Genomic DNA, 27997 nt, shown 5'->3' with positions numbered 1-27997 from the left:
TTATTGTGTAAAACAGAGAAGTGGGCCTATAAAAAACAATCCAAAGAGCACCGACATGTCTACATAGTCTACAATAAGATATTTATTGAAGTTACATTATAGGGTTCAGATGAAAAAAAAGACAGTGGCTTTTATGATGCTGTTTTGCAAGGCCACATTTGGCATTGGAAGGTATTTAGGCTGAAATGTCCTGAATAACCTTGCTACCCATTCTTTGGTTATGCCAGTGTATTTCTAAACGGTAAAAAACAGTACATCTCTTTCTGTCGTCATCTGCTATACAATTTAAACATACTTCTACTGCATGCCATGACTTTAGATACACCAGCATATAGACAGACCAAGCTGGATTAGATATCTCAACTCAACCATAACACCAGGCACAGGGACTACAGTACTAACGCTCACACAATGACACATTTTTCGGTTCAGCTGGTCTTCCTTGCATTCTTCTTCTTTGGTGTCTGCTTCTTGGCAGAGGGCTCTGGCTGTTTTGGGATCTCTGGCTGGACTGGTGCTTCTACCTGTGCTGGAGCCTGTGCTGGTGCTTCTACCTGTGCTGGAGCCTGTGCTGGTGCTTCTACCTGTGCTGGAGCCTGTGCTGGTGTTTCTACCTGTGAGGGAGCCTGTGCTGGTGCTTCTACCTGTGAGGGAGCCTGTGCTGGTGCTTCTACCTGTGAGGGAGCCTGTGCTGGTGCTTCTACCTGTGAGGGAGCCTGTGCTGGTGCTTCTACCTGTGAGGGAGCCTGTGCTGGTTTTTCTACCTGTGCTGGAGCCTGTGCTGGTGGTTCTACCTGTGAGGGAGCCTGTGCTGGTGGTTCTACCTGTGAGGGAGCCTGTGCTGGTGCTTCTACCTGTGAGGGAGCCTGTGCTGGTGGTTCTACCTGTGAGGGAGCCTGTGCTGGTGCTTCTACCTGTGAGGGAGCCCGTGCTGGTGCCTTTGCGTGTACTGGTTCCTCTGCCTTTGCTGGTGCCTCTACCTGTATTTGTTCTGGGGCCTGTGTTGGTTCAGAGATCTTCTGGGCCTCAGCCGGTTCTGTAGACTCTGGCTCTTCCTCGCTGTCAGAGTCATCGTCATCATTGTCTCCTGTGGACGGGGCCAGTAGGGAGGCGGCGAATTCCGCCAGCCTGTTCTGCTCAGCTCTCAGACGGGCCATCTCCTCTGTCATCTCTGGCTCCTCAACAATGTCCATGAGGCTGTGGACTGGTTCATGGGCCTGCTCCTGTGTCTCGTCCTTGGGTGTCCCCTCGGGGGCGTTAGGGGTTTGGCGGATGCCTTTGATCTTGGAGTACAGGATCTTCCTCTCGTCCTGGAGTGCTCGGCAGAGCCTCTCCAGCTTGTCAATCTTCACAACGAACATCTCATACTCATTCTCCTTCAGAGTCCTCTGTGGGACAAGAGAGTGGAACAGAGAGAGTCAGGGACACTGTTGTTCATGCAGTTAAACTTGTTGTAGCTCATTTGAATGAAGGCTGACACTTTTGTATGTGTTATAGATAAGTAGTTACCTCTTCAATCATCTCAGAGAGAGCCTTGTTAGTGCTCTCAAATCTGGTCTTCCAAACATTCGACTCTTTGTCTAGTTTCTTCATCTTCTTTGTCATCTATGAAGCAATATGTTTGTTGTGTTAAAACGTATCTGAAAATGTAACCATCATTCTGAATATGTTTGATAGAAGCTTCAATCAATCCCTCCAGAATATAGCTGTTTTCTCATTTCAGGATTATGCTGACCTTATATCACCTCCAAGCACTTGGCCCTAAAAATACACTGTATATTTTAAGGAAGGATGATTTTATTTTAAGGATGCCAAATACCTTCTCCATTTCATTTTTGAAGCTGGCGTACACATCGTTGCTCTTAGACAACGTAGTCTGGAACTCTTCAAACTTCTGGGAGTACAGAACAAGCTGCAGAGAAACAGGAGAGAAATCCAGAAATGTATTTCAGGAGATGGCATGTTGACTTCACATGTAGCAATAATATGCATCTATTCACCTCAGGAACAATCAGATCTATGATTTTAACATTATTTCACACCAGAAATAAATGTTCTAAAGTTTAGAGGGAGTTGAGAGAGGAAGAGCCAGGGGGGTTCAGCAAACATTTGGTCATTCATGAGGGGGCTGACTGACTCATCTTTTCTCTGTGTATATTTTCCCTGACAAATAAGCACTTCCAATAAGGCAGTCTGTCCAGCTAGAGTTAACATGCTAATCTCTGGAGGCCCCAAGGGGAAAGCAGCATTGCACACACAGCCTGTCTCCAATATTCAAACATGTCTCTGCTAGCCACCCTGTTGAGATCAACTGTCTTTATTTGGAAGTTACTGGTTTGGCACAAAAGCAAAACAACTGATTTGACACGCTTTATAAAAGAGGAAAGGCTTTTGCTTGAATATGTTTTGTATTTCAGAAAAGCTCACTTGATACAGATCAGTTTCTGCCTCAAGGCTGATTTGGCCATTTCCTTGTGTGATCTAAATCTAAGTCTGTTATTGGACAGAGAAATGAAGGTTGACATTCCCAGTTAATTAGATTGGAAATGTGACATGCCGTGGTACAAATGTGTGATGAATTGTATGGGTACTGAAATGCAATATTAACATAATTTATGTTTTATTATTACTTTGTAATTTGATTTAGTTGGGAGCCAGGCTAATATTTATATTGAGAAAACCCAAGGCTTTAAATAATGGCAAGGTTTCTCTGCAATTAATTATAACCATATAAGCTGTCAGCGATAAATGCTTTTCCATTGGATTCATAAATTATTTTTGTATGATTTACCATTTAACATAGTGTGTGTCAGCCCAACTAATTTCATTGTATAATTTGCTTGCACCCATACAATGATTGTACCACATCCAATAAACATAGCAATTGTAATTGTATCATCATTTTCAAATGGAATAATCAATGGTACTGGAGTATGCACTCAATGTTCCAACAGAAAAAAAGAACAGTGCTGCATTGGATTGATGAAATCATCACTTTTATCGACTCCTAGTCACATTAATTGCAAAGCAAGAGCTTTTTTTGTATTCCCATGATGCAGTGGGTCATCCTGCTGGTTCAGGGAGAGGAAGTTGCTCTTGCCTTGCCTGCTGCTATGATGGGAATTATGACTACTCTCTTTGCTGGTTTAACCGTGTACAGAAAAAATGTGTACAGCTCAGCTAACAGGTATTCCTTCCTTTCATATCAAGTGCTATGTACATCAAGCCATATAGTTATGAGAGAGGATAATCCGATTTGGGATTACTCTCAAATGAGGAGGTCACTTTGCCAATGTTTTGGGGCGATATTGAAGGGCTTTAGATCCCAATGGACAAATATACAGAAATAGAGTAGTTGTCTTTTAAAGGCCCAGTGCAGTCAAAAATCAGGTTTTCCTGTGTTTTGTATCATATTGGACAACAGCTGATAAAACTAACACTGTAAAAGTGTGAAGATATGTTATCAGTGTTATTTCCTGATAGTTGCTGGTTGAAAATACAATCTACACAGGACCTTCTAATCAGCAGGTTTTGCGTAGGTGGAGTTTTAGCTTGCCTGGTGACATCACCAGGCGGTATAAGTTAATATAGACCAATAACAAAGAGAGTTCCAAACCTCTCTGCCAACAACAGCTAGTTTTCACATCACATATCCCTCCCACGCCCCACTCAGATCACTCCCAAACAGTCAGCAAAATTCTTGCTTGAGAAATAGTTTTTTGCTAAAAAGCTATTTTTTTGTTTACAATTTTAATGGCAAACTATTACAGTAAGGTGCTTAATTGTAACCGAGAAATGATTTGATATTGAGATAAAAATGTCTGCATTGGGCCTTTACGACACATTGAGCAATCCAGAGGACCTTAACAGTCCTTAATTGGACTGTGCTTGCCTTTGGTAGGCTTGGACCTGAAAGAAATGGTTTGAATAAGAGTGCTTGACACCACATTGGATATATTCACCTGAGCCTGCATGACTGTCTCTTGCTCTCTCAGAAGTTTAACTTGTAGTTTCCACTCAGCTGCGTGTACCAGTAACTGGTTAAAAACAAAACACACGCAAAGCACAAATGTACCTTTTTCTTCAACTGCAACTCTTGCTCCTTCAATGTGTAGCATTTCTTTGTTTTGTCAATTGCCTCCCTAAGCAGCTAACAACAGAGACAGTGAATGGTTACAATACTGATTTGTGTGAGCATCACATGCACAATAAGACTTATTGGTTGTAGACTTGAAAGTAAACCAGAATAAAAAGTAAGGCAAATGTTTCTCTACTATATTTACATTGCTTTACAGTACTTTGTGGGTAAGGTCTGTAACAATTGGTTAAAGTATAGTAACTCACATATTCCTTCTCTCTCTTGTGCTTCTCCTCAGCCTCCTGCAGCTGTGCGTTGGCTTTCTCCAGTTTGGCATCAGACAGCTTCTGCTGCAGGTCGTGGTGCTTGAAGATCTTCTCCAAGCTCTGAGTGATAGACAAGGTGAGATGACACACTAGATTAGACACTTTGGTTTGAGAAGGGCCTCTGAGACATTCTGTACAGGTCATAACTCAATCAATTAGGATACATTTCACACATTTTATCTAGCTTAAACCACCAATGCTATCCTATGTCTGTCTATGAGAAATGGTCATAAACATGTGCCTTGATAAGTAATTAAGACCATTGTTGTTTGCCTACAGTCTTTCATTGGAAAGTTCAGACACTGTTTATGATGCCTGTGAGAACAGACACAATAGTGGGTGGAGAACCAATTAAAACCTGGGACTTACTGAATTATTGTTTCACATTTATCAGGAGGGCAAATGTAAAAGCCTTATTAAATGGTTATAAAGTATTGTCTTTATCAGGATTATTATTATTATTATTATTATTATTATTATTATTATTATTATTATTAGTATTATCAGGGCACACATTCTGATAAGAATACTGACCCCAGATTAGTTCAATTGGGGAAAATAATTGTTTCTATAGATATTGTTTATTTTGCGTGTAAGACTAATCTATTTTCTGTACTATGGAAAATATCTATATGCATAAACAGTGTGGCATAATCCACAAGTTTTCTGCCAAAGGCAGCAGAGTTCATTTATGTCCATCTGGATTTTTTAAAACATTTTTGTCATTTTAGCAGACACTCTTATCCAGAGCGACTTATGCATAAGTGAGTGCATAATTTTTTTTTTCATACTGAATTCTTCTCAGCATTTATCCAACAATCAAATATCAACTTGTATAAATTTTAAGTCATAATTGCTTGTTCATCATTGCAATGTGTGGATCTAATCACTTATTTGAATAAGACACAGATGTTATTTGGATATCGAATAATCAAAATTTTCTTAAGTGTTTATACTGACTACAACCAGCAGATGGCACTCAAGACAAATTATTAGAAACTCCACAAGTAAAAAATACAAATGATAAGAAATTGAAATCTTCTTATGTTTTACAACACCAGCCCCAGCTGTGTGTGGGCAGCAGACGTGTTGCAACAGCCTCAGTGGCAACCAACTGCATGACAGATCCTGGTTTTCGTGCGTCACTTTAGGCTTGTCATTTCCCTGGTGTATTGTTGTGTGATTACATATGACATGCTATAGTGTTATTCAATGAGCACCCTTTGCTGGCTATATCTCTGACTATTGATGTCCGTAGGGAGCAATAATACCTCTAAGTGTCTTTATTCAAAGATCTGACTCAACTCTTTTGTCACAGCTATCTCACTGAACATGAGGTACAAGTGTCTATTTCCTGTAGAGACGTTTGTTCCTTTTGGGGACAGATTAATCATGATCAATAACAGCTTTGGTTATCAAATGACTCCATGACTGGAGCCCGGATGCATGGTGTTAGTAGGCCAAGGATGAGGGTGTACAGACATACAGACATGTAACAGTGAGGTTAAGGTTAAGTATTCTTGTCGTGTACCTCCTCTCTCTGCTCGTACTGGCTGATGATGTGTTTGAGTTTGTCTGCCAGGTTGGTGTTCTCCAAACACAGCTTGTTGTTGCGGTTACTATGCTGCTCGATCTGAGCCTGGATGTCTGTCAGTGTGCTCTGGAAGTGAGTGGTTATCTCCCTGCGCTTCTCCTCGTCCTCACGACAACGTGCTAGGGTCTCCTCCTGAGAGAATGAGGGAGGTAGAGAAGTAGAGAGGGAGAGGGAAGGGAAAGAGAGAGGGAGAAGGCGGGAGAGGGAGGGAGAGAGCGGGAGAGAGAGAGACATTCAGACGCAGGGGCGGATTGGCCATCTGGCATTTCGGGCAAACGCCAGATGTGCTGGTCCATTTCTATCCCAGTGGGCCTGTCTAATTTTTGTATTTTTGTGCAAAATGCTAACGATCTGGCTAATAATGGCGGCCTCAAGGAAAATAATGGGCCAGTTTGGAGGCCTCAAGGAAAGGAATGGGCCGGTGTGTTAGAAATGCCAGGGCCGATTTTTGGTCCCATACTGTGCATAGTATAGAGCAGATACCTGCTTACAGGAAAACCACCTAAAAACGATATTTTGATATTAGTTTCATTATTCCATTGTTGACAAAGTCCCAACATGTTTTGCTTGTCAGCAATCAAGTTTTCAAGATATGTCACTTTCAAAATACAGAAATCATCGCCGTGTGATGCATTTTGCATCATATGATGCAAAACACACCATCATATATGCAAAATGCATCATACGGGGATGATTTCTGTATTTTGAAAGTTACAGTGGAGAGAACAAGTATTTGATACACTGCCGATTATCTGCCAAAAATCCAGAAAATCACATTGTATGATTTTTAAGTAATTAATTTGCATTTTATTGCATGACATAAGTATTTGATACATCAGAAAAGCAGAACTTAATATTTGGTACAGAAATCTTTGTTTGCAATTACAGAGATCATACGTTTCCTGTAGGTCTTGACCAGGTTTGCACACACTGCAGCAGGGATTTTGGCCCACTCCTCCATACAGACCTTCTCCAGATCCTTCAGGTTTCGGGGCTGTCGCTGGGCAATACGGACTTTCAGCTCCCTCCAAAGATTTTCTATTGGGTTCAGGTCTGGAGACTGGCTAGGCCACTCCAGGACTTTGAGATGCTTCTTACGGAGCCACTCCTTAGTTGCCCTGGCTGTGTGTTTCGGGTCGTTGTCATGCTGGAAGACCCAGCCACGACCCATCTTCAATGCTCTTACTGAGGGAAGGAGGTTGTTGGCCAAGATCTCGCGTTACATGGCCCCATCCATCCTCCCCTCAATATGGTGCAGTCGTCCTGTCCCCTTTCCAGAAAAGCATCCCCAAAGAATGATGTTTCCAACTCCATGCTTCACGGTTGGGATGGTGTTCTTGAGGTTGTACTCATCCTTCTTCTTCCTCTAAACACGGCGAGTGGAGTTTAGACCAAAAAGCTATATTTTTGTCTCATCAGACCACATGACCTTCTCCCATTCCTCCTCTGGATCATCCAGATGGTCAACTTCCTTCCCTCAGTAAGAGCATTGAAGATGGGTCGTGACTGGGTCTTCCCACATGACAACGACCCGAAACACACAGCCAGGGCAACTAAGGAGTGGCTCTGTAAGAAGCATCTCAAGGTCCTGGAGTGGCCTAGCCAGTCTCCAGACCTTAACCCAATAGAAAATCTTTGGAGGGAGCTGAAAGTCCGTATTGCCCAGCGACAGCCCCGAAACCTGAAGGATCTGGAGAAGGTCTGTATGGAGGAGTGGGCCAAAATCCCTGCTGCAGTGTGTGCAAACCTGGTCGAGACCTACAGGAAACGTATGATCTCTGTAATTGCAAAAAAAGGTTTCTGTACCAAATATTAAGTTCTGCTTTTCTGATGTATCAAATACTTATGTCATGCAATAAAATGCAAATTAATTACTTAAAAATCATACAATGTGATATTCTGGATTTTTGTTTTAGATTCCGTCTCTCACAGTTGAAGTGTACCTATGATAAAAATTACAGACCTCTACATGCTTTGTAAGTAGGAAAACCTGCAAAATCGGCAGTGTTTCAAATACTTGTTCTCCCCACTGTATGTATCAATCGACGGAAATAACATACATTTCCCTAAAATCTGATCACTTCATCTCATTACACACAGACAATATTTTACTATATCTAGCCAATGTATCTCAATCGCTCCCAAACACATTGAAGCTCATGGATAAATTCAGCTTAATCTCAAGCTATAAAATGTATCTAACAAATTCACCACCTGTATCCAATCTTCAAGGAAAACAGATTAAAAGGGAAACGTGTTGCACTAGTGGTGGATAAATTATATATTGACAACCAAATGTTCAGAGACACAAAGACTACTCCATGGCTATTCTAAAAGTTGTAATAGAGGAGTCAAATATTGGAGCACCTGATACTAGCAATGATAGGGATTGTAATATTAAATAACATTTATAGTAAGTATAGTATTTTATAAATGGATAAAACGATATAACAAGCAGAATAATACATATTTATATACAAATAATTAGAACATGGATTTTTTGGCGGGAGATTGTTGTTTTGGCGGATGGTTGTTGTGGTTGGTCCTGTGTTCTCTCTGGCGTCCTTTCCCCCTTGCAGCAGATGTGGATGCGGGTGCGTTTGCACGCTCGGCCCATTTCTTCCGCAGTCAACCATGTGGTGTGCATTTTTGTATTTGAAAAGGTACGGCGTTAAGTGAGTGAGAGGGGAAATGGTTGCATATCCCAGAGCCGACCGGGGGTCTATGAACAGGGGTAGTGAGAGAGAGAGCTTTCAATTTTGTGTAGATGAGGGATATACATTTTTAAATATAGTATACATCTAATCTAATTATTCATTGTCCTATCATGATGGAAAGATCCCTAACCCTAAAACCTGGACACCCACCTGAGCGACCCATACACCAAAGAGAAGTTCCCATCTATTTTATGGACCTGCTGTGAATATGCAGCCTAAACAGAGAAATAAATGCGGTCAGAGACCTACTTGAGCAGCACCGCCCCCTCAAGATTCTGAGCCTGCCTGGCAGGGTTGGTCCTACAAAGCCAGAGCCCCCTGATGGGAGAGCAAAATATACAAGGAAATTCTCAAAGCTGCTAATGAGAACCTTGACGACCTTTTACCTAGCCGGTGGGGATTCCGGTGGGCGCCCACCCAGGTAGTGGCAGTGCTGGCAACACTGGCTGCAGTAACCCATGGGGGGGGGGTCACACTCGGACAATCAGAGAGGGGGTTTATCATTGTGGCCCAGGTGGCACAAAACAATCAAAGGTCTGACCGCATGGAGATGCTTGGGAAAATGGTTACAACAGGGGATCAGAGTGTTTGTGTCTCAGGTGAAGAGGGTGGATCTGATCTCCATCACCTAGGACTTGACATAGATTAAGTAGATTAATCAAATCTCACATTGTTATCAATTTCTGCTCAATCTGCATGCTTTCTCAATCAGCTTTAACTGTATGTGCACTCGTAGATCAAGTTATTTATCGAGTTGGGCTCTGGGATATAACAGCCGTTGAGTATCGGATTTTATGGTGGATTGTGGAGGAGGGGGGTTGAGTGTGTTGGAGTATGTGAGTATGTGCGTGTGTGCTGGTCTGGCATCTGTTGTGGGGTGGGTGTGGATGTTGGGGGGGGGGGTATGGGATGGACCGCGGGAATTATTTGCTAGGATAATAATTGCTTGTCAATGAATTAAATGTAATACAATGGCAATCCTGGTTATATGTTAGAATCCTATGCGTGAACTGCCGACATTATTACGCATATTAATTGATAATGATGGAAAATAGGATATGCATAATAAAAATAATAATAATAGTTATATAGATATATATATATAGAGGTAAAAGCATTGGAAATGCTTTTGGCGGTTAACCTGCTTCTGTTTTGTGGGTGGCACTGTGTGCTGTTATCGATGGATGGGTCCTGGCCTCTCGGTGCCTTAGGGATACGGAGGGACGTGGGTGGGATGCTGATCACTGGGATGACGGCTCAACTTGGGATGGGGAGGGGCTTTAGCGGGGAATTAGTGGAGAACAATTGAAGGGTTACTCCGTAGCAATGCAAATATCACGGTACAGCTATATGGACACTCAATCATTACGCTATTTTTTTATTGATAAATTTACAAACATATATAATGATAAATAGACTTGAAACTTGTATCTCATTATGGTGTATGGTGAAATAAGTATAGCCAGTTATAATTGTAATGGCTTAGCTGATAATAACAAAAGAAGAACAATATTTACATGGCTCAAAGAGAAGGAATATAATATCTATTGTATACAGGAAACTCATTCAACAATTCGAGATGAAGTAGCGTGGAAAAAAGAATGGGGGGAATATACTTCTCCCATGGGCAAAGAAATTCAAAAGGGGTGATGATATTAATTAATAGTAATTTCGATCCAAATGTGCAAATTGTCCAAATAGATACGCAAGGTAGATGGATTATTTTAAATATGGTATTGGACCATAAACAGATATGGCTCATTAACCTTTACGGACCAAATAATGATGATCCACAATTCTTTGACAATATATATAATAAATTATCAAGCCTGCAAGCAACTCAAGACAATATTATTATGGTGGGGGATTATAATACTGTTTTAAATAGCTCAATGGACCGAAAAGGAAATCACACCACAAACAATCACCCACATGCTCTTAAGGAAATTGTGAATGTCATGGATACATTAGAACTAGTAGATATATGGAGGCTTAAATATGCTGATCTAGTGAGATATACATGGCGGAGACTGAATCAAGCTAGTCGTCTTGACTTCTTTCTTATCTCATTCTCGTTGGCACCAAAAGTAAAAAAAAAGTGTTGATAGGGGACAGAATGCGGTCGGACCATCATATAATAGGCATATACATTACTCTGACTGAATTTCCACGTGGGCGAGGATATTGGAAATGTAATCAAAGCCTATTAGATGATAATTTATTTATAATTAGAACAAAGGAATTTATAACTGACTTTTTCCAACATAACATAGGTACAGCGAATCCCCTTATTGTATGGGACACCTTTAAATGTGCCTTTAGAGGCCATGCAATTCAGTACTCATCTCGAAAACAAAAGAAATTTAGGTCAAAAGAGTTTATACTAAGAAAGGAAATAGAAAGTCTAACAGAACAGATAGATGGCAATAAAAACTGTAACATAGAGGCTCAGAATAAATTAGAGGAAAAACAAAAATAAATGGAAAAACTTATTCAAGAAAGATCAAGTGTAATATATTATAAAAAATAAAGCAAACTGGATGGAATATGGGGAAAAATGCACAAAATTCTTTTTTAATCTTCAACATAGGAATGCTACCAAAAAGAACTTAATGAAACTAGTTACAATTGACGGAGTCACCCATAATTCACCTAATGATATTTTGAAGGAAGAAACAAAGTATTTTAAGCATATGTTTTCTTTTCAGTCGCCTCCATCTCCTCTAACTGAAGCTAATTGTAGAGATTTTTTTTCTATTGATAATGTCAAATTAACAGCCACACAGAAAGACTCATGTGAAGGTGAAATTACAGAGGAGGAACTTCTGGATGCAATTAAAGACTTTAAGTCGGGGAAAACTCCAGGGTTGGATGGCATACCAATCGAGGTATACCAAACCTTTTTTGATATACTAAGAGGACCGTTATTAGCATGTTTTAACCACTCCTATGTAAATGGTAGATTATCTGACACTCAAGAAGAAGGTCTGATCTCATTATTACTGAAACAGGATACAAGTGGAAAATATAAAGATCCAGTCCATTTACAAAATTGGAGGCCCCTTACACTTCAGTGTTGTGATGCAAAAATCCTAGCAAAATGTATAGCGCATAGAATTAAAAAGGTATTGTCGGATATTATTCATTCTAATCAGACAGGTTTTTTACATGGAAGATACATTGGAGATAATATAAGGCAAGTATTGGAAACAATAGAACACTATGGAAAATATGGGGAAACCAGGCCTGCTATTCATAGCAGACTTCGAAAAGGCATTTGATAAAGTTCGACTGGAATTTATATATAAATGCCTGGAGCATTTCAATTTTGGAGAATCTCTTATAAAATGGGTCAAAATCATGTATAGTAACCCTAGGTGTAAAATAGTAAATAATGGCTATTTCTCAGAAAGTTTTAAACTATCAAGAGGAGTGAAACAAGGTTGTCCACTATCGGCATATCTATTTATTGTGGCCATCGAGATGTTAGCTATTAAAATCAGATCCAATAATAATATCAGGGGATTAGAAATACAGGGCTTAAAAACAAAGGTGTCATTGTATGCAGATGATTAATGTTTTCTTTTAGATCCACAACTAGAATCCCTCCACAGCCTCATAGAGGATCTAGATACATTTTCTAACCTCTCTGGATTAAAACCAAATTATGACAAATGTACTATATTACGTATTGGATCACTAAAAAATACAATTTTTACATTACCATGTAGTTTACCAATAAAATGGTCTGATGGTGATGTGGATATACTCGGAATACATATCCCAAAGGAAATAAATGATCTCACTTCAATAAATTTTAATAGAAAGTTAGCAAAAATAGATAAGATCTTACTACCATGGAAAGGAAAATACCTGTCAATTTGTGGAAAAATCACCCTGATTAACTCTTTAGTATTATCCCAGTTTACCTATTTGCTTATGGTCTTGCCTACACCTAGCAAACAGTTTTTTAAAATATATGAGAAAAAAATATTCAATTTTATTTGGAACGGCAAGCCAGACAAAATTAAAAGAGCATATTTATATAATGAATATGAATTCGGAGGACAGAAATTATTAAATATTAAAGCATTAGACCTATCACTAAAATCTTCAGTCATCCAAAAGTTATACTTAAATCCGAATTGGTTCTCAAGCAAATTAGTAAGATTGTCTCACCCACTGTTCAAGAAAGGCCTTTTTCCCTTTATTCAGATTACAATCTCTCACTTTCAGTTATTTGAAAAGGAAATAATCTCCCAAATGTCACTATTTCTAAAACAAGCCATAGAAAGTTGGTTGCAATTTCAATTTAATCCTCCAGAAACGACAGAACAAATAATGCAACAAATATTGTGGTTAAATTCAAATATACTAATTGACAAAAAACCTTTATTTTTTGACAGAATGTTTAAAAAAGTTATTATCTTCGTAAATGATATCATCGGTAGGACTGGTGGAGTTATGTCGCACATGCAGCTAACAAAAACTTATGGAAATGTCTGCTCTACCCAAAATTACAACCAAATAATTGCAGCCTTACCGCAAAAGTGGAAGAGGAAAGTTGAAGGGGGAGAAAGTAAGGAACTTGTCTGTCGGCCTTGCATTAAAGAACATAATTGGTTAAGGAAAACTGTGATAAATAAAAAAGTATATCAGTTTCACTTAAGGACCAAAGGATTGACAGCCGTCCCATATAGATTGCAAAATAGTTGGGAAGAGATCTTTGACGTACCAATCCCATGGCATAGTGTTTATGAACTGACACCAAAAGCGACACCGGATTCAAAAATTAGAATCTTTCAATTTAAATTATTATATAAAATTCTTGCTACCAATAGAATGTTATTTATATGGGGGATACAATCTTCACAGCTCTGCAGATTTTGCTGTGAAGAGATAGAATCATTAGATCATTTGTTTTGGTTCTGTCCATTTGTAGCTTGTTTTTGGACACAGGTCCAGGAATGGCTAAAGGATTGCAATATTTACCTGGAACTAACCTTGCAGATAGCATTACTGGGTGATCTGAAAAGTCATAGTCAATCAATCAATAATATAATAATACTTTTAGCAAAAATGTTTATTTTTAATTCACAATCTGTAGAAGCAATGAGAATAGAAAGGTTCAGAACTTTTGTAAAAACATCACAGTATGGTTGAAATATATATGGCAAATAGAAATCCTATATGGATGGTGTTAAGAGATAGATGGGAGGTATTGAATAGAGTTGAAGGATGGGACTAATAACAAATAACAACAAATAATAACAAAGATAGCTAATAATGTAAGCATACTGTGTCCATAATAAGTATATAGGTTGTATGTTGGGAGCTTTTGGGAAAGAGCACAGTTAGAAAGATATGGCATTTAGAAGCAAACCGGATGGACATCATGAAAATGATCGGAGAGGTTGAGAGTAGAAGAAGTTCAGGAGCAAAAAAATAAATAAATATATATATATATATATATATATATATATATATATATATATATATATATGGATATAGAATTATTGTAAAATTAACTCTGTCCATAAGGTGTAGATAGTAATTATAGACCGGAAGTAGAGGCCTGGGCGTTGTTGTTCACTAATTTACTCCAAGTAGGGAAAGGATGGTGGGGTTGAAAAGTAATAAAGGGGAATATATATATATAAAAAATAAAAAAAAACATGGGGGATTGGAAGTGATGCAGACAATTACATTGATAGAAGATACAATCTATCTGCAATATTAAGCTGATCCATCCCCCCAGAAAAAAAATAAATAAAAAATACATAAATAAATAAATAAAATTTAATAAAAAAAATTCACCCCCTACTGCCTCTCAAGACTCCGATGGAGGACTCCATCTCCACTTTTAAATATTTGGGAAAATATATATTTCCTTCCTTAGATAAAACCATTGCCAGAAATGTTAACAGTACGCTCAAATCAATTCAATCCGACCTCAGTAGATGTACTAATATCCAAGTTTCTTTAACCGACAGAATATCTATTGTCAAAATGAATATATTGCCAAGGCTGAATTTCTGTAGTTCAATGCTTCCCATGGCTTCCCCTTCTGGCTATTGGGATAACATTCATAGTGTGGTTTGAAAATGTATATGGGAAGGTAAATGATCACAGATAAAATTAACACATTTACAAAGAGAGAAAGACGTAGGAAGACTATCCATACAAAAATGTAAATTGTATTTCCAGGCACTAGCATTTCACCCCATCCGTAAAATTGATTTAAAAAAAAAAAACTGGAATCAAAATGGCATGCCCATACTCCAATATTTCACAACAATGCCTTGCGATCTGGAGGGTGGCCTTTTGCATCCCCCCAATGGTCCAAATGGGGAATCCGTACCCTTACTGATATCATGGCCAGTAATGGTTTGAGAACATTCCAAGATTTGAAAGACACACACATTACCAGGCAACTCCTTTTTTCTATATTTACAACTATGTTTTTTATTTATATTTACAACTATGGAGTCCCTTGGTAACCCAACTACCGAACCATCCATTGATGGGATTTATGAATAAATTATCTGGCCTCCCGAAAGGACTGATCTCTATAATATATAAACAACTTTTGGAAAGTTTATATTCTGAGCAAGCCATTAAAAAAATCATGGTCCACAGATCTAATTGAATCTGAACAACCCTTTAACTTTAATATTGAAAAATATGACCTTGGCATTCCGTAATCCGAACTATCAATTTATACATTTAAGTTTGTTCACTGACTGTATTTAACACCCATTAAACATTTTACGATTAAATTGGCACCAACTCCCAACTGTTCACTGTGTCCTGAAATCAGGTAGGCACATTCCTTCATATGATGTGGGAGTGCCCTGCAGTTAAATGCTTCTGGGGCAAAGTTACAAAATTAATTTAGAAGTGCATGAATTTAAATATTCAATGCTTTGCATCTATTATCTTACTTAACGATGATAGCCCCTTGAATCTCTCAATCAATCAGAGAAGATTACTGCTGGCAGACAGCATTGCGGCCAAAAAAATGTTGGCTTTAAGATTGCAACCACCTCATTCTCTCCCATTTAACCAGTGGATACAGTTACTATTAGAAGTTATAACATTAGAATTATCGACAGTGTTGGGGTTATATTTGTATGTATTTCTTTTATTGTTTTTTGGTACCTGTATACCCCACCCCAAAAATGTTTTTAAGAAAAAACTAAATAAAAAGTTAGTCACTAAAAAAAATTTGTTCCTGGGGTCAGGATTGTGAAATGCCAGTTTCCAGACTCAGGTTACTGAGAAGCGAACCAAGCATTGCCAGAGTTTCTATCTTAAGACATGGCTGTTTATTTGACTGTGTTTACAAACAACACAGGCATAAGCTCCAACATGGGAAATGTACTGTAACTCAACCACACCCGCCGATAAGTGCACAAAGACAGAGCTCTTACCACTGAAGCAGCAAAGCACATTAATGCCACGCCTCCTCAGACTCTCTCTTACATAAGGCGCTACCAGATGACAAGACATGATCTTCCACTTTCAACAGCTGTCACATTCCCATTCAGATCAGCACATTTTGATTTACTTTTGTTAGCGTGTAGGATTCATGTTTACTTTACAATAAGATTTTTGCACATTGTTTGTTTGATTTAGGATGTACAAAGAGCTGGCTATTTACACAAATCTGCATATTAATCGATTATACCCAATAGTCAAATGATAATCCCTGATTTCCTCTATATATTGAAATGTGAAGATGTTAGACGGAGCAGAAAGAGATGGAGGGGTCAAGGCATTAGAGCCTCTTTCTCTCGCCTTTGATTTATAGTCGAAGGGCAGATGCCACAAACGCCCAATGAAACCATCCCTCTTGTCAGAGAGCCGCATCACCGGTGCCCTGTGTCTGAGGGGTCTCCTCCCAGGGCCTGAGTGTGAATCACACACACACACACACACAAAGTGCCTTGTGGCGGTGAGAGATGACAGAGGACCTCGAGGGGGAGAGAGGGAGAGAGACAGGGAGTCCAATTACCTCCCAAGGGGAGCAGAACAGGAGATTCAATATGTCCCAGAGATTGTGTAAGGGTTACACAATAGATAGAATACTGATCCAGTAAAAAGGGACCATTTGTTTACAGATCATTGAGCATTATGCCATTGATTTATAGGGTGATGTATGATTCATAAACAAATCAAATAGCCAATAATTAAACTGTGTACACAACTATTGCCTGTGAATCAAAGGATAAGTGAACAGTGGTTTAATTGATGTCGATTAAGGGATAAACTTGATCAATACCTACGGTTTAGCTGAAGAGGTTTCACCTTTTGAGAGGAAGAACAGCAGTGGCAATATGTCAACTCACAATAGAAATCTTTAATTGTGCTAAACCTGTGACCTTTGCCCAAATTAGGTAGTGCCGTTGGTCATGCCCTTTCTTTGAAATGTTACAGACGAACCACTTATAATGGGATGACTAAACATACCGTATGTCAATCTATTATTTATAGATGTAACAGGACACTCAACCATGTAAGGGCTAATTGAGCTATGACCCTCTCACATTGAGATCCCTCTGACTCAGGGTAGAGAGTCAAGGCGTTTTGGAGTGGCCGCTTTAACCATCCAACTTTTCGAATGACAATACCAGTAGAATTGTTTTTTTAAGCACATTTCTACAGCGGGGTAAAGCCATTTGAATTCAATCTTTTTTTGACAGCACCCCTTTTAATTTGAATGAAACCTTCCATACATATTTGCCCATGCCAAACCATTCAAGAGATAAAGGTGCTCAAAGTTGACATATTTTGCATACCCCACCATACGATGAGACATCCATGTCTTCATCACTGGAAAATAAATTGATTGATATCATTTAAAAGTTTACAAACAGGGTTGTCAAACTATTTTCACATTTCTTGAAAAACAAAAATGTAAATATACATTTGGTCAATTATTTTGTACCTTTAACGGCAAAAGAAAATCACGCGTGAACTCTGATTTTTCATATTCACAGATGTTGTAGTTTAGACCCTATTTTACATAATCTGAGGTTTTTGTGTTGTGCCTGCCATCGGTTGAGACACAACATGCTTTTGAATACAGAAATTGCAACTTTCAAATGGTACCAGAAAGATGGGTGGAGGTCTACACATCAGATAATGTTGCCTTGAATGGGAACATTTGTTGTTTTAAATTGAACTGTCAATCCTCCATAGGAAACCTATTGAAATCATAGAAATATAGATTTAAGTTGAAATTCGACGGTGGGTGGATCGGTGGCTGTCTTTGTGGTAGTAATTAGAAGTTACAATTTCAATTCAATTTCAATGGTGTACCAGCTAAATTGCAGTGGTCTGAAGGGATAGATCCACTCTATGAATTATATTTCTATGATTGAAATGACACCCACCATCTATTCAAGAGCATGTTGTGTCTCAACCAATGGCGGGCACAACACAAAAACCTCAGATGATGTAAAGTAGGGTCTAAGCTACAACATATGCGAATAAAAATAATAATAATAATCAAGAAATTAAACATAGTTTGACAACCCTGTTTGTAAGCGTTTAAGTGATATCCAACTCAACCGTTTATCTTTTCCAATGATGGAGACATGGATGTCTCATGGTATGGTGTGGTATGCAAAATGGGTCAACTTTGAGCACCTTTATCTCCTGAATGTTTTGGCATTCAGGTCCAAAAAGTCACTTTCTGACCACTTCTTCCATGGGCAAACATGTATTGAAAGTTTTGTTTAAATCAAAAGGGATGCTGTCAAAAAGTGATTGAATTCAAATGGATTTACCCAATGAGAATAGTTGACAGGCATTGACAGTAACATTTTGACTCTCCTGCATTTAATGTCTTATTTCCCTCATCAAGTCTATTTATATTTGAGTTTCAATACTCACAGCTACCAACAGCAAGACATCAATAGAAACTTGATCAGTTAATCAAACATACAGTAATGGGCTTTTTCCAATAAAGCACCAGTGTGTCGCCAGTGATTATGTTAATGTGAGCTCTAGTGTTATGTTTTGGGAACTGTGTTTAAACATAGCTAGGGCTGACACTAAAGACTTTTGAAGAGCAGAATCAACAACAATCAAGACAGTTCTTTGTGAGAAGGTGTTAACCGTGGAAGGTGTTGTTAACCCATGTTCACAGTTAGCCATTGTTATGTTAATGGAAGCCAAAAGGTACTAGTGGCCAGAGCCTTGGCTGCAAGTCAGAGCAGTTCCACTGAGACCATGGCAAGATGAGACAATGGGGCCAGGTCAAGGAGGTGGAAACACAAAAGTCTGAGCCTTTTGGGTAAACACTGGGGTAAGTCCTTTGTAGAAATACGCCATAAGAGTTGACTGAGGATAAACTGAGCTATCTGGACCCCTGCCATTCAACAATATAGGGTTGGCTGAGGTTGAGCTGTAGTAGAATAGGTGTGTGCAGTTAAAATTGGCAAAAATACACACACATTTCTTTCCACAAGGCCGTGGGGTGAGACAGGGATGCTGCTTGAGCCACACCATCTTCAACAAATATATCAACGAATTGGTGAGGGCACTAGAACAGTCTGCAGCACCCGGCCTCACCCTACTAGAATCTGAAGTCAAATGTCTACTGTTTGCTGATGATCTGGTGCATCTGTCCCCAACCAGGGAGGGCCTACAGCAGCACCTAGATCTTCTGCACAGATTCTGTCAGACCTGGGCCCTGACAGTAAATCTCAGTAAGACAAAAATAATAGTGTTCCAAAAAAGGCCCTCTTGCCAGGACCACAAATTCCATCTAGACACCGTTGCCCTAGAGCACACAAAAAATGATATCTACCTCGGCCTAAACATCAGTGCCACAGGTAACTTCCACAAAGCTGCGAACGATCTGAGAGACAAGGCAAGAAGGGCCTTCTACGCCATCAAAGGGAACATCAAATTCAACATCCCAATTAGGATCTGGCTAAAAATACTTGAATCAGTTATAGAACCCATTGCCCTTTGTGGTTGTGAGGTCTGGGGTCCACTCACTAACCAATAATTTACAAAATGGGACAAACACCAAATTGAGACTGCATGCAGAATTCTTCAAAAACATCCTCAGTTTACAATGTAAAACACAAAATAATGCATGCAGAGCAGAATTAGGTTGATACCCGCTAATTATCAAAATCCAGAAAAGAGCCGTTAAATTCTACAACCACCTAAAAGGAAGCGATTCCCAAACCTTCCATAACAAAGCCATCCCCTACAGAGATATTAACCTAGAGAAGAGTCCCCTAAGCAAGCTGGTCCTGGGGCTCTGTTCACAAGCACAAACAGACTCCACAGAGCCCCAGGACAGCAACAACAACACAATTAGACCCAACCAAATCATGAGAAAACAAAAAGATAATTACTTGACATTTTGGAAAGAATTTACCAAAATATTGAGCAAACTGGAATGCTATTTGGCCCTAAACAGAGAGTACACAGTGGCAGAATACCTGACCACTGTTACTAACCCAAACTTAAGGAAAGCTTTGACTATGTTGTGGTCCTCTGTAGCTCAACTGGTAGAGCACGGCGCTTGTAACGCCAAGGTAGTGGGTTCGATCCCCGGGACCACCCATACACAAAAAAATTATGTATGCACGCATGACTGTAAGTCGCTTTGGATAAAAGCGTCTGCTAAATGGCTTATTATTATTATTATTATGTTCAGACTCAGTGAGCATAGCCTTGCTATTGAGAGAGGCCGCCGTAGGTAGACCTGGCTCTCAAGAGAAGACAGGCTATGTGCACACTGGCCACAAAGTGAGGTAGAAACTGAGCTGCACTTCCTAACCTCCTGCCAAATGTATGACCGTATTAGAAACACATATTTCCCTCAGATTACACAGACACACAAAGAATGTGAAAACAAATCCAATTTTGATAAACTCCCATATCTATTGGGTGAAGTACCACAGTGTGCCATCACAGCAGCAAGATTTGTGAACTGTTGCCACAAGAAAAGGGAAACCAGTGAAGAACAAACACCATTGTAAATACAACCCATATTTATGTTGATTTATTTTCCCTTTTGTACTTTAACTATTTGCACATCGTTATAACACTGTACATAGCCATAATATGACATTTGAAATGTCTCTATTCCTTTGAAACTTTTGTGAGTGTAATGTTTACTGTTCATTTTATTGTTTATTTCACTTTTGTTTATTATCTATTTCACTTGCTTTGGCAATGTAAACATATGTTTCCCATGCCAATAAAGCACTTTGAATTAAATTGAATTGAACTTTGGAATGTAATCTTGCTTGAGACCTGATTCATGCTTTCTTTCAGAGCTAATGCCTATAGGCTTTAGCTCAATGTGCTAACATAGTCTTACGTCATGTGGATAACCCGGGTTCAAAACCTAGTTGGTCTTATGAACACCCACCCCGAGGGTGTTGAACCCATAATGTTGAGTAGATTAGTGTAAAGTGGAGTTAGACTGGACTGTGAGAACCCACCAGTGGCGGCTCCTGAAATAATTCTCAGGAGGGGCAATTTTTCTGATGATTTAGGTGACCTACACACATTTAAAAAAAGATATGTCCAGCAACAACATGAAGACAGGGGCAGCATATAAGTCAATACCAGAAGCATTTATTGACTGATCTGGGGAGATGGATTCCAGTTTCTGTGACAGATTATAAATAATCTCTGATGCCTTTGTTATATTAGCTTTTGGTTGAATGTACTGTCGTAGTAAATATATAATGTTATAGCTTGGTCTGACTAAAATCTTGTGCATGACCCATTTTGTGTTGGGCGTTTGTTTTCAATCAATGCTGTTCCTATCCTATAACAATGGACAAAAGAGTCCTATCTTGTCAGCCTTGTCAGCAGGTGGCCAAGGACAACACCCACGCCATAGGTCTCTCAGTTCTTCCAACTCACGAGTTCTTGCTCTGAGGACACACACACACACACACACACACACACACACACACACACACACTCATCACTGATAACACACACACACACACACACACACTCATCACTGTTAAACACACACACACACACACACAAAAATCCCCTCTCTTTAGGCTGAACATTTGAAGACAGAGAACCCGACTCAGAGCCAATGCAACAGTGGAGGGGACCTCGCCCAACTCATCAGGACCAATCAGAAGATCAGAACTACTAGATTCAACCTACATCATTTATTGTATAAAATGTCTGCACACAATGTTTTCGGGGCTCTCTTCAGATAGCTCCCTAAGAGTTTGACGAACGAGTCCGTGCACGCGATTCCAGATATCTTTACCTCTGAATAAACTGCCTTTATTATACCATATCCACCCTGTCCAAAGTCTCTACTTGGTCTCAGTTCTCCAGTAAACTTGTGATTATCAACAGTACACAACGGTAACAAACAATTGGGGGAACTCACGGGGCAGATAGTAAGGTCGCAGTGACACAGAAAGCAGTTCAATGTCGGGGGGTACAGAGTCGCTCTCTTACCAGGATCGATTTTCCCTGTGACTGTGTCAGATCGCGGTCCGCTCTGACCAGGGTGAAGCCGGCCGGCTCCACTTCTCTGTCCGGGACTCTGTCATCCAGCCAAGTCTCCCAGCTGTATTGGATTCCGCTGCCAGCAGCGTTTTCATTATTTAGTCCGTTCGTAGCGGGTATGTACACGATCAACAAGATCAGTCCAAAACCCACCACTGGAAATCCATGGTTGGCAGAATGTTTGTAAACTAAGTGTACAAATTAAAAACATAAAATAACGCCACTAAGTGTACAAATTAAAAACATAAGATAACGCCACACTGCAGGTCGCAACAGAGACGCTGCTAGCCGCTATTTTCTTAGTTACGTTCATGGTTACGTCACGTATGACGAAAGCGCGTAAGTGCAAGCCCACAGACACCCATAGAGATTGTATTGAAAGCTTTGAAATTTGAAAAAAATAGATTTTACATGGGAGTCTATGACAGACTTCTGGGCGATTTTCAACATGACTGAAATCGCCCCAAAAACGGGCGGGGCCATTTGAAGCACGACTTTAGCCTGATTTGACATTTAGTGGCAGTCAGATCAGATTAGAACACTGATAACTACTGTTGCCGTGATATAATTGATTAGAAAAAAAATCCCTTCCTTTTCCCGTTTGGCAGTGCGTCGCCCATATCGCCCTATTGAACACACCGCCCCTGGAACCCACCTCAAGGGTCTTGAGCCCATTATGTTGATTAGATTAGTGTAGTGTTAATTGAAGCTGAGCTGAGCAGTGAGCAGTGATCACACACCTTGAGGGTCTTGTTGTGCCTCTGGAGCTCCCTGCAGAGGCTCTCCAGTTTGCTGCGGGCCAGGATGGCTCTGCTGTGCTCGTACTGGAGCTGGTCCCTCTCCTTCCCCACGTGGCCCTGCATCTTCTGGAGGAACCTCAGCTGCTTCTGTTCCCCCCAACGCTCCTCCAGCTGTGGACCACGCAGACAGATGTGCTATATACATTACACTGGATCACAGCCTCTGCGCTCTGTACAGACTTGGGCTCTTTAAGCTGCTGTTGGCTAACAACCGACTGGGTGACTAAAATAAGAAAACATGCCCTAAGAGGATTTGGTATGGCTGGGTGAGTGGAGATGGATGGGTATATATTTGTTTAATCTCAACACTCGACATCTATTTAGATTTTCTGTTTCCTTATCCTGTTGATACTATGAACTGTATATGTAGGATGGCCTAAGGAACTATCCATTTATTAAACATGTAACTGACTGTGATAGCTGATGTCTTTGATAATATTATTCATAATGCATAGTGTTCCTGATATCTCTGTCGAGTAATTAAAGAGCCATGTTATAGCGAGCTGTATTATATGGCATATGACCTTGTGTTCGGATTCGCTTTTGCTGCCGGAGGCGCAGAATATTTAGGTCATCACGGTATGAGGCTGAACCACTTCCAAGATCTCACCAGGCACTCTCTGTTTTTCCCCGTTGATTCATTTGTGTGTTTTTATTTGTTTCCTTTTAACTTTCCCTCGTCTGTTTTATTGCCGCTGGTTACTGCTGTGCTGAAGGACTCTACTCTCTGGTGTGCTGATAGAGGGGAGAAGAGAACACTCACCAGTTCGGCATACTTCTTGAGGAGAGCATCCAATTTCTCCTGTGGTGTGTGCAGCTTGTTCAAACTTTGCATTAGTAGCATGCCCTCCTTTCCTGTGTTGATAGAGATAAATCATGTAATGTTTGTTTTCAGTAGGACTGATATTTAAAAAATAAAGATGGAAAAAGCCCACCAAGGATCATTCTATAAATTTCTTCAAAATAAATACTCTTCTGAAGCCATTTCCCCAGCATGAAAGCTATTGCTTCTTGACACCTATGGCTTTGGAAAAGCAAATAAAATCAAATTGGTGAAAATGCGTAAGCAAGATGTTTATAACCCTCCATTGCTGGCCTGGTTTCATGTTGTGGCAAAGAAACCAACTGTCTGCTATTGGTTAGAAAATACATGTTTGTGTTGCTTCTGCCCAGGACTTGTGTAACCTGTCCTCAAAACAGAATCTGACCATGGGGCACAACCTTGCTGTAATGTTAAGAAACAATAACAGCATGACACTTCTATTTTGTCTACTCTTCCCTGTGTGGATAAGTGATGATGAATGGGATTAAGTGTAAACTAACATGCACTTTGTCTTAGATTGGAAAGGATATGATGATGATTAAGAATGAATGCATCATCTGAATGAATCTATATTTTAAAATAAGTCCATGAGATCTATTCTCAGGAGCAGTAGCTATACCATATTTTTTGGGGATACATGTTCTGTCTATTGATTGCTTGTTAAGTTGTGACTACCATATTTCCTCTGGGCTATCTCATCAGCACACTGCCCTGTCTTTGCCCTCACAGCAACTGCTGTCGAACAACAACAGATTACAGCACAGCTGTGTCAAAAACAAAACCATTCTCCTGCTGAATGTAAGGATTAGTGAAGACTTGACTGTATGTTTTCCATATAAATCAGTGTGGATGTTGTCTTTAAAAGCAAAACTGCACAATCCAAATAATGCATGAGGAAAACAAAACAAAACAGTGACCCTAAAACCTCTCACCTAAGGCTTTCAGCAACTTCTTTGTGTCCTTGCCTGTGCTGGCGTCCTTGGTGGCTGTGACTTCATCACCTTGCTCTCTGCTGGCCTCCTCGTCCACATCCTCCGTTTCCAGGACAATGCACTGTTTCTCTATCAGGTTGGCTGCGGAGCCATAGGTGTTGATGATCTCCTCCAGCTGACGACCAAACTCCTCCATTGGGTCCATGTGCTGGGCCTCCTGGGCCTGGGGTGGAGGGACCTGGGTCTCTGTGGTGACTGGGGACGGTGGTGGAGTCACACTGGTCTGGGCTGGAATGACCTCTGCAGCAGACTGGACGTTGGTCTCCATTCTCACAGATGTGGCTGAGAGGGGACGGAGATGTAGGATGTTAGTACCCATACTAGTACCCATGTGGCAGATACAGAGAAACATTATAAAACAAACAAACTGAACATTATAAAAAATCAAAGGTACCTGTGTACCAGCTGCCTACATCTAAAACAAAATCTCCAAACAGCAATATATTTTTGTTAGACTAAAAGGTAAACAATATTTGAAAGAAATCTAATATATTTAAATTTCTAATGTTTAATCTGAAGTTCAAGCTCCTGTTTGTCCTCATACTAGTTAGAGTATTACTTCCAAGCAAAGTAACTTTCAGTCTGATGCATGTGGTACAAATCACTAGGGCTGGTGAAAAATAGAACAAAACCCAGTAGCCTGTCAGGAGTCAGGACACAATAACACTGTGAGGATTTAAATCTGCCCTGTCACAAATAGACATCAGGCCCAGCAGGCTCCCTTCCCACTTCTCCATTTCATTTAATACGGAATGAACTTAAAGCATCCAGAGGTTGTTTATCCCCCAGCTCTATTGCAACATGATTGCCCCCTGCTTATCAGGCTAAAATTAGCCCTAGTCCCCCCCCTGCAGCCCCCTTCCCCCTCCCTGCTTCCAGCGGGCAGGCACATGGCACCTGTTCTGAGGCTTCGCTCTATTTTAGGAGCCTCTAAATATGGTCAAGCTATTTTGTATTCTAGACACGTATCTACTGATGTCAATGATGGCACTTTTACCTGGAAGTGGGGAAAACAGAGTTGACATTTTGTTCTGAATGTCTGCCTTCATTCTGTGTTAGCTGTTAATACAACTGATGAGATTACATGTATTTTCTAAACGACGGTGTGTTTCAGTTGATGATTTAGAACAGATAATCACCTCTGATGATGATGTTGAATTAAGAACGCACATCAAAAAACACTTGTCGTCAGTGTTTGAATAATTCAATGTGACTTCAGGCCAAATCAACAAGGCAGAAAACTTCACCACCAACTCAATGCACCACAATGGTACAGAATATTTATCTTTACACATGTCGCACTAGAACAACAAATTTGTCACTATGACTTGACAGTAACGGCAAGAAACATTGTCACCACATATCATGAAGCAGCTTTCTTTTACCAACCATCATCTCCAAACAGGCCAGGAACACAGCACTAAGACCACCAAAAACTCAAACTTAACATGTAATTTCTGTACCTGAACAGTATGTAAAAGACTATGGGACAGCCACTTACCAGGTCCAGCGGGGAGAGAGAAATGAAGAGGGTCCAACAGGACTCTAGTGACTGAGACAACAGCTGTGACAGGCACGCCCCTTAAAATAACTTCCTGCAACTCAACTTAGCTCACACCAAGGGGAGAGGATGTCAGCCCATCGGGAGGGGGGGGGGTACAATAATAGCCTTTCTGATCAGGCTTTCCAGGAGGGCAGCTCCGAGGCCCACCCTTGACTGTCCTTTCTGGAAGCTCCAGGGGCAGTTTTTAAATAAAGCTTTGGTGTACACTTTTGGATTGTCTGGTTTGGATTGTCTGGTTATTGTCTGGTTATTATAGCTCTTGTTTAGGGCACTGAGTTTTTCCTGACCATATCACCTGGCTAGGAAAAACTCTGGGCCCTAGATAGCTTATAAGTAGGGCCCAATTTTTTTCTGGTCATATCATGTGGTCAGGATAACCCCCTGGCCCTAGTTAAAGGCTTATGTTGTGTTGTGACAGCTGTAAAAATGGTAATGTCTCATCATGTTATGTTGAAGTATTTTATAGAGCTGTTTGCAGAACTACAACTACTTGCCAAGTCATAAATGTTAATTATTTAACTTCATGGATTTCATGTGGACGATTTTCCTCTAGCCCATCTATTTCATAGGTCAACACTGAACTGTTTATTTAAAGTAAACCGTATGTAGCTACTGACCCCAAACCCTCTATATGGTAAAAATTCAATGACTGGTTAAACGTAGACTCAGACGTATCTGATTGGTGTGGATTAAGCAGAATAATATGTTGAATCCCACTGCTGGACTTGGATTATAATCCTAAATCCAGTAATTCAGGACGTGACTGAGGTGGCCAGTCGGGGATTGGGGGCGGGGGATGGGGCGCCGTCTCTGTCTCTGTCTCTGTCTCAATCTCTGTATGTTGGGGGTTGATAGTGAAAGCCATGGTTTCTCTTTTGTGATAGTATCCTATTGCACTAATGTAGCTATCAGGAGAGAACATCCGCGACTCAACCTATCCATTCAATCACATGTACTTTCTAAATGGGAGATAATTAATACAGCAATACTGATCTTAGGGAGGCCATCGGTCTTTACAGTGGGAAATCTCACTCTCAATGTCCTCCATGGATTTTGTCTTTTATAGATGTCTCACTAATTACTATAGAGAGAGAGAGGGATTTTGACATTGGCTCAAGGCTTAATTACATCAACGAGTGCTTGCAGCTCAACTAATGTTTGTAAGGTCCTCTACCTCAAAGAGAAGACATGCAACAGGATCACAGGCCGTTCCATCCTAACTAAGATTTACATTTACATCATTTAGCAGACGCTCTTATCCAGAGCAACTTACAATTTGGTGCATTCAAGTTATGATAGCCAGTGGGACAACCACCTTTTTTTTATGGGGGGTGGGGGAAGAAGGATTACTTTATACTATTCCAGGTATTCCTTAAAGAGGTAGGGTTTCAAGTGTCTCCGGAAGGTGGTCAGTGACTCCGCTGTCCTGGCATCGTGGGGGAGCTTGTTCCACCATTGGGGTGCCAGAGCAGCGAATAGCTTTGACTGGGCTGAGTGGAAACTGTGCTCCGTAGAGGTAGGGGAGCTAGCAGGCCAGAGGTGGATGAACGTAGTGCCCTCATTTGGGTGTAGGGTC

General features: G+C 40.2%; 1 protein-coding gene across 4 annotated transcripts; it reads right to left on the bottom strand.

Annotated features, from left to right (window-relative positions):
- Positions 1-64: 64 nt before the first annotated feature.
- LOC121548918 (beta-taxilin) lies at positions 65-26440 on the bottom strand. Of its 4 annotated transcripts, none has more exons than XM_041860588.1 (11): positions 26359-26440; positions 24798-25139; positions 23806-23897; positions 22983-23153; positions 5936-6130; positions 4345-4464; positions 4076-4150; positions 1820-1912; positions 1510-1605; positions 555-1388; positions 65-524 (listed from the first exon to the last, which is right to left on the bottom strand). In XM_041860588.1, exons 2-11 carry the CDS (start codon positions 25123-25125, stop codon positions 429-431), a joined length of 2100 nt encoding a protein of 699 aa, XP_041716522.1. In that variant the 5' UTR covers positions 25126-25139; positions 26359-26440; the 3' UTR covers positions 65-428. The 4 variants fall into 4 exon arrangements, with proteins under 4 accessions (XP_041716522.1, XP_041716523.1, XP_041716524.1 ...); XM_041860589.1 differs by having other exon boundaries at positions 65-854; positions 915-1388; XM_041860590.1 differs by having other exon boundaries at positions 65-866; positions 927-1388.
- Positions 26441-27997: the final 1557 nt, after the last annotated feature.

This window comes from Coregonus clupeaformis, chromosome 33 (assembly GCF_020615455.1).
Source record: "Coregonus clupeaformis isolate EN_2021a chromosome 33, ASM2061545v1, whole genome shotgun sequence".
In the NCBI taxonomy this organism is placed as follows: Eukaryota; Metazoa; Chordata; class Actinopteri; order Salmoniformes; family Salmonidae; genus Coregonus; species Coregonus clupeaformis.
Note: the sequence above shows the minus strand (reverse complement) of the source record. Positions and strands in the feature narration are given on the sequence as shown.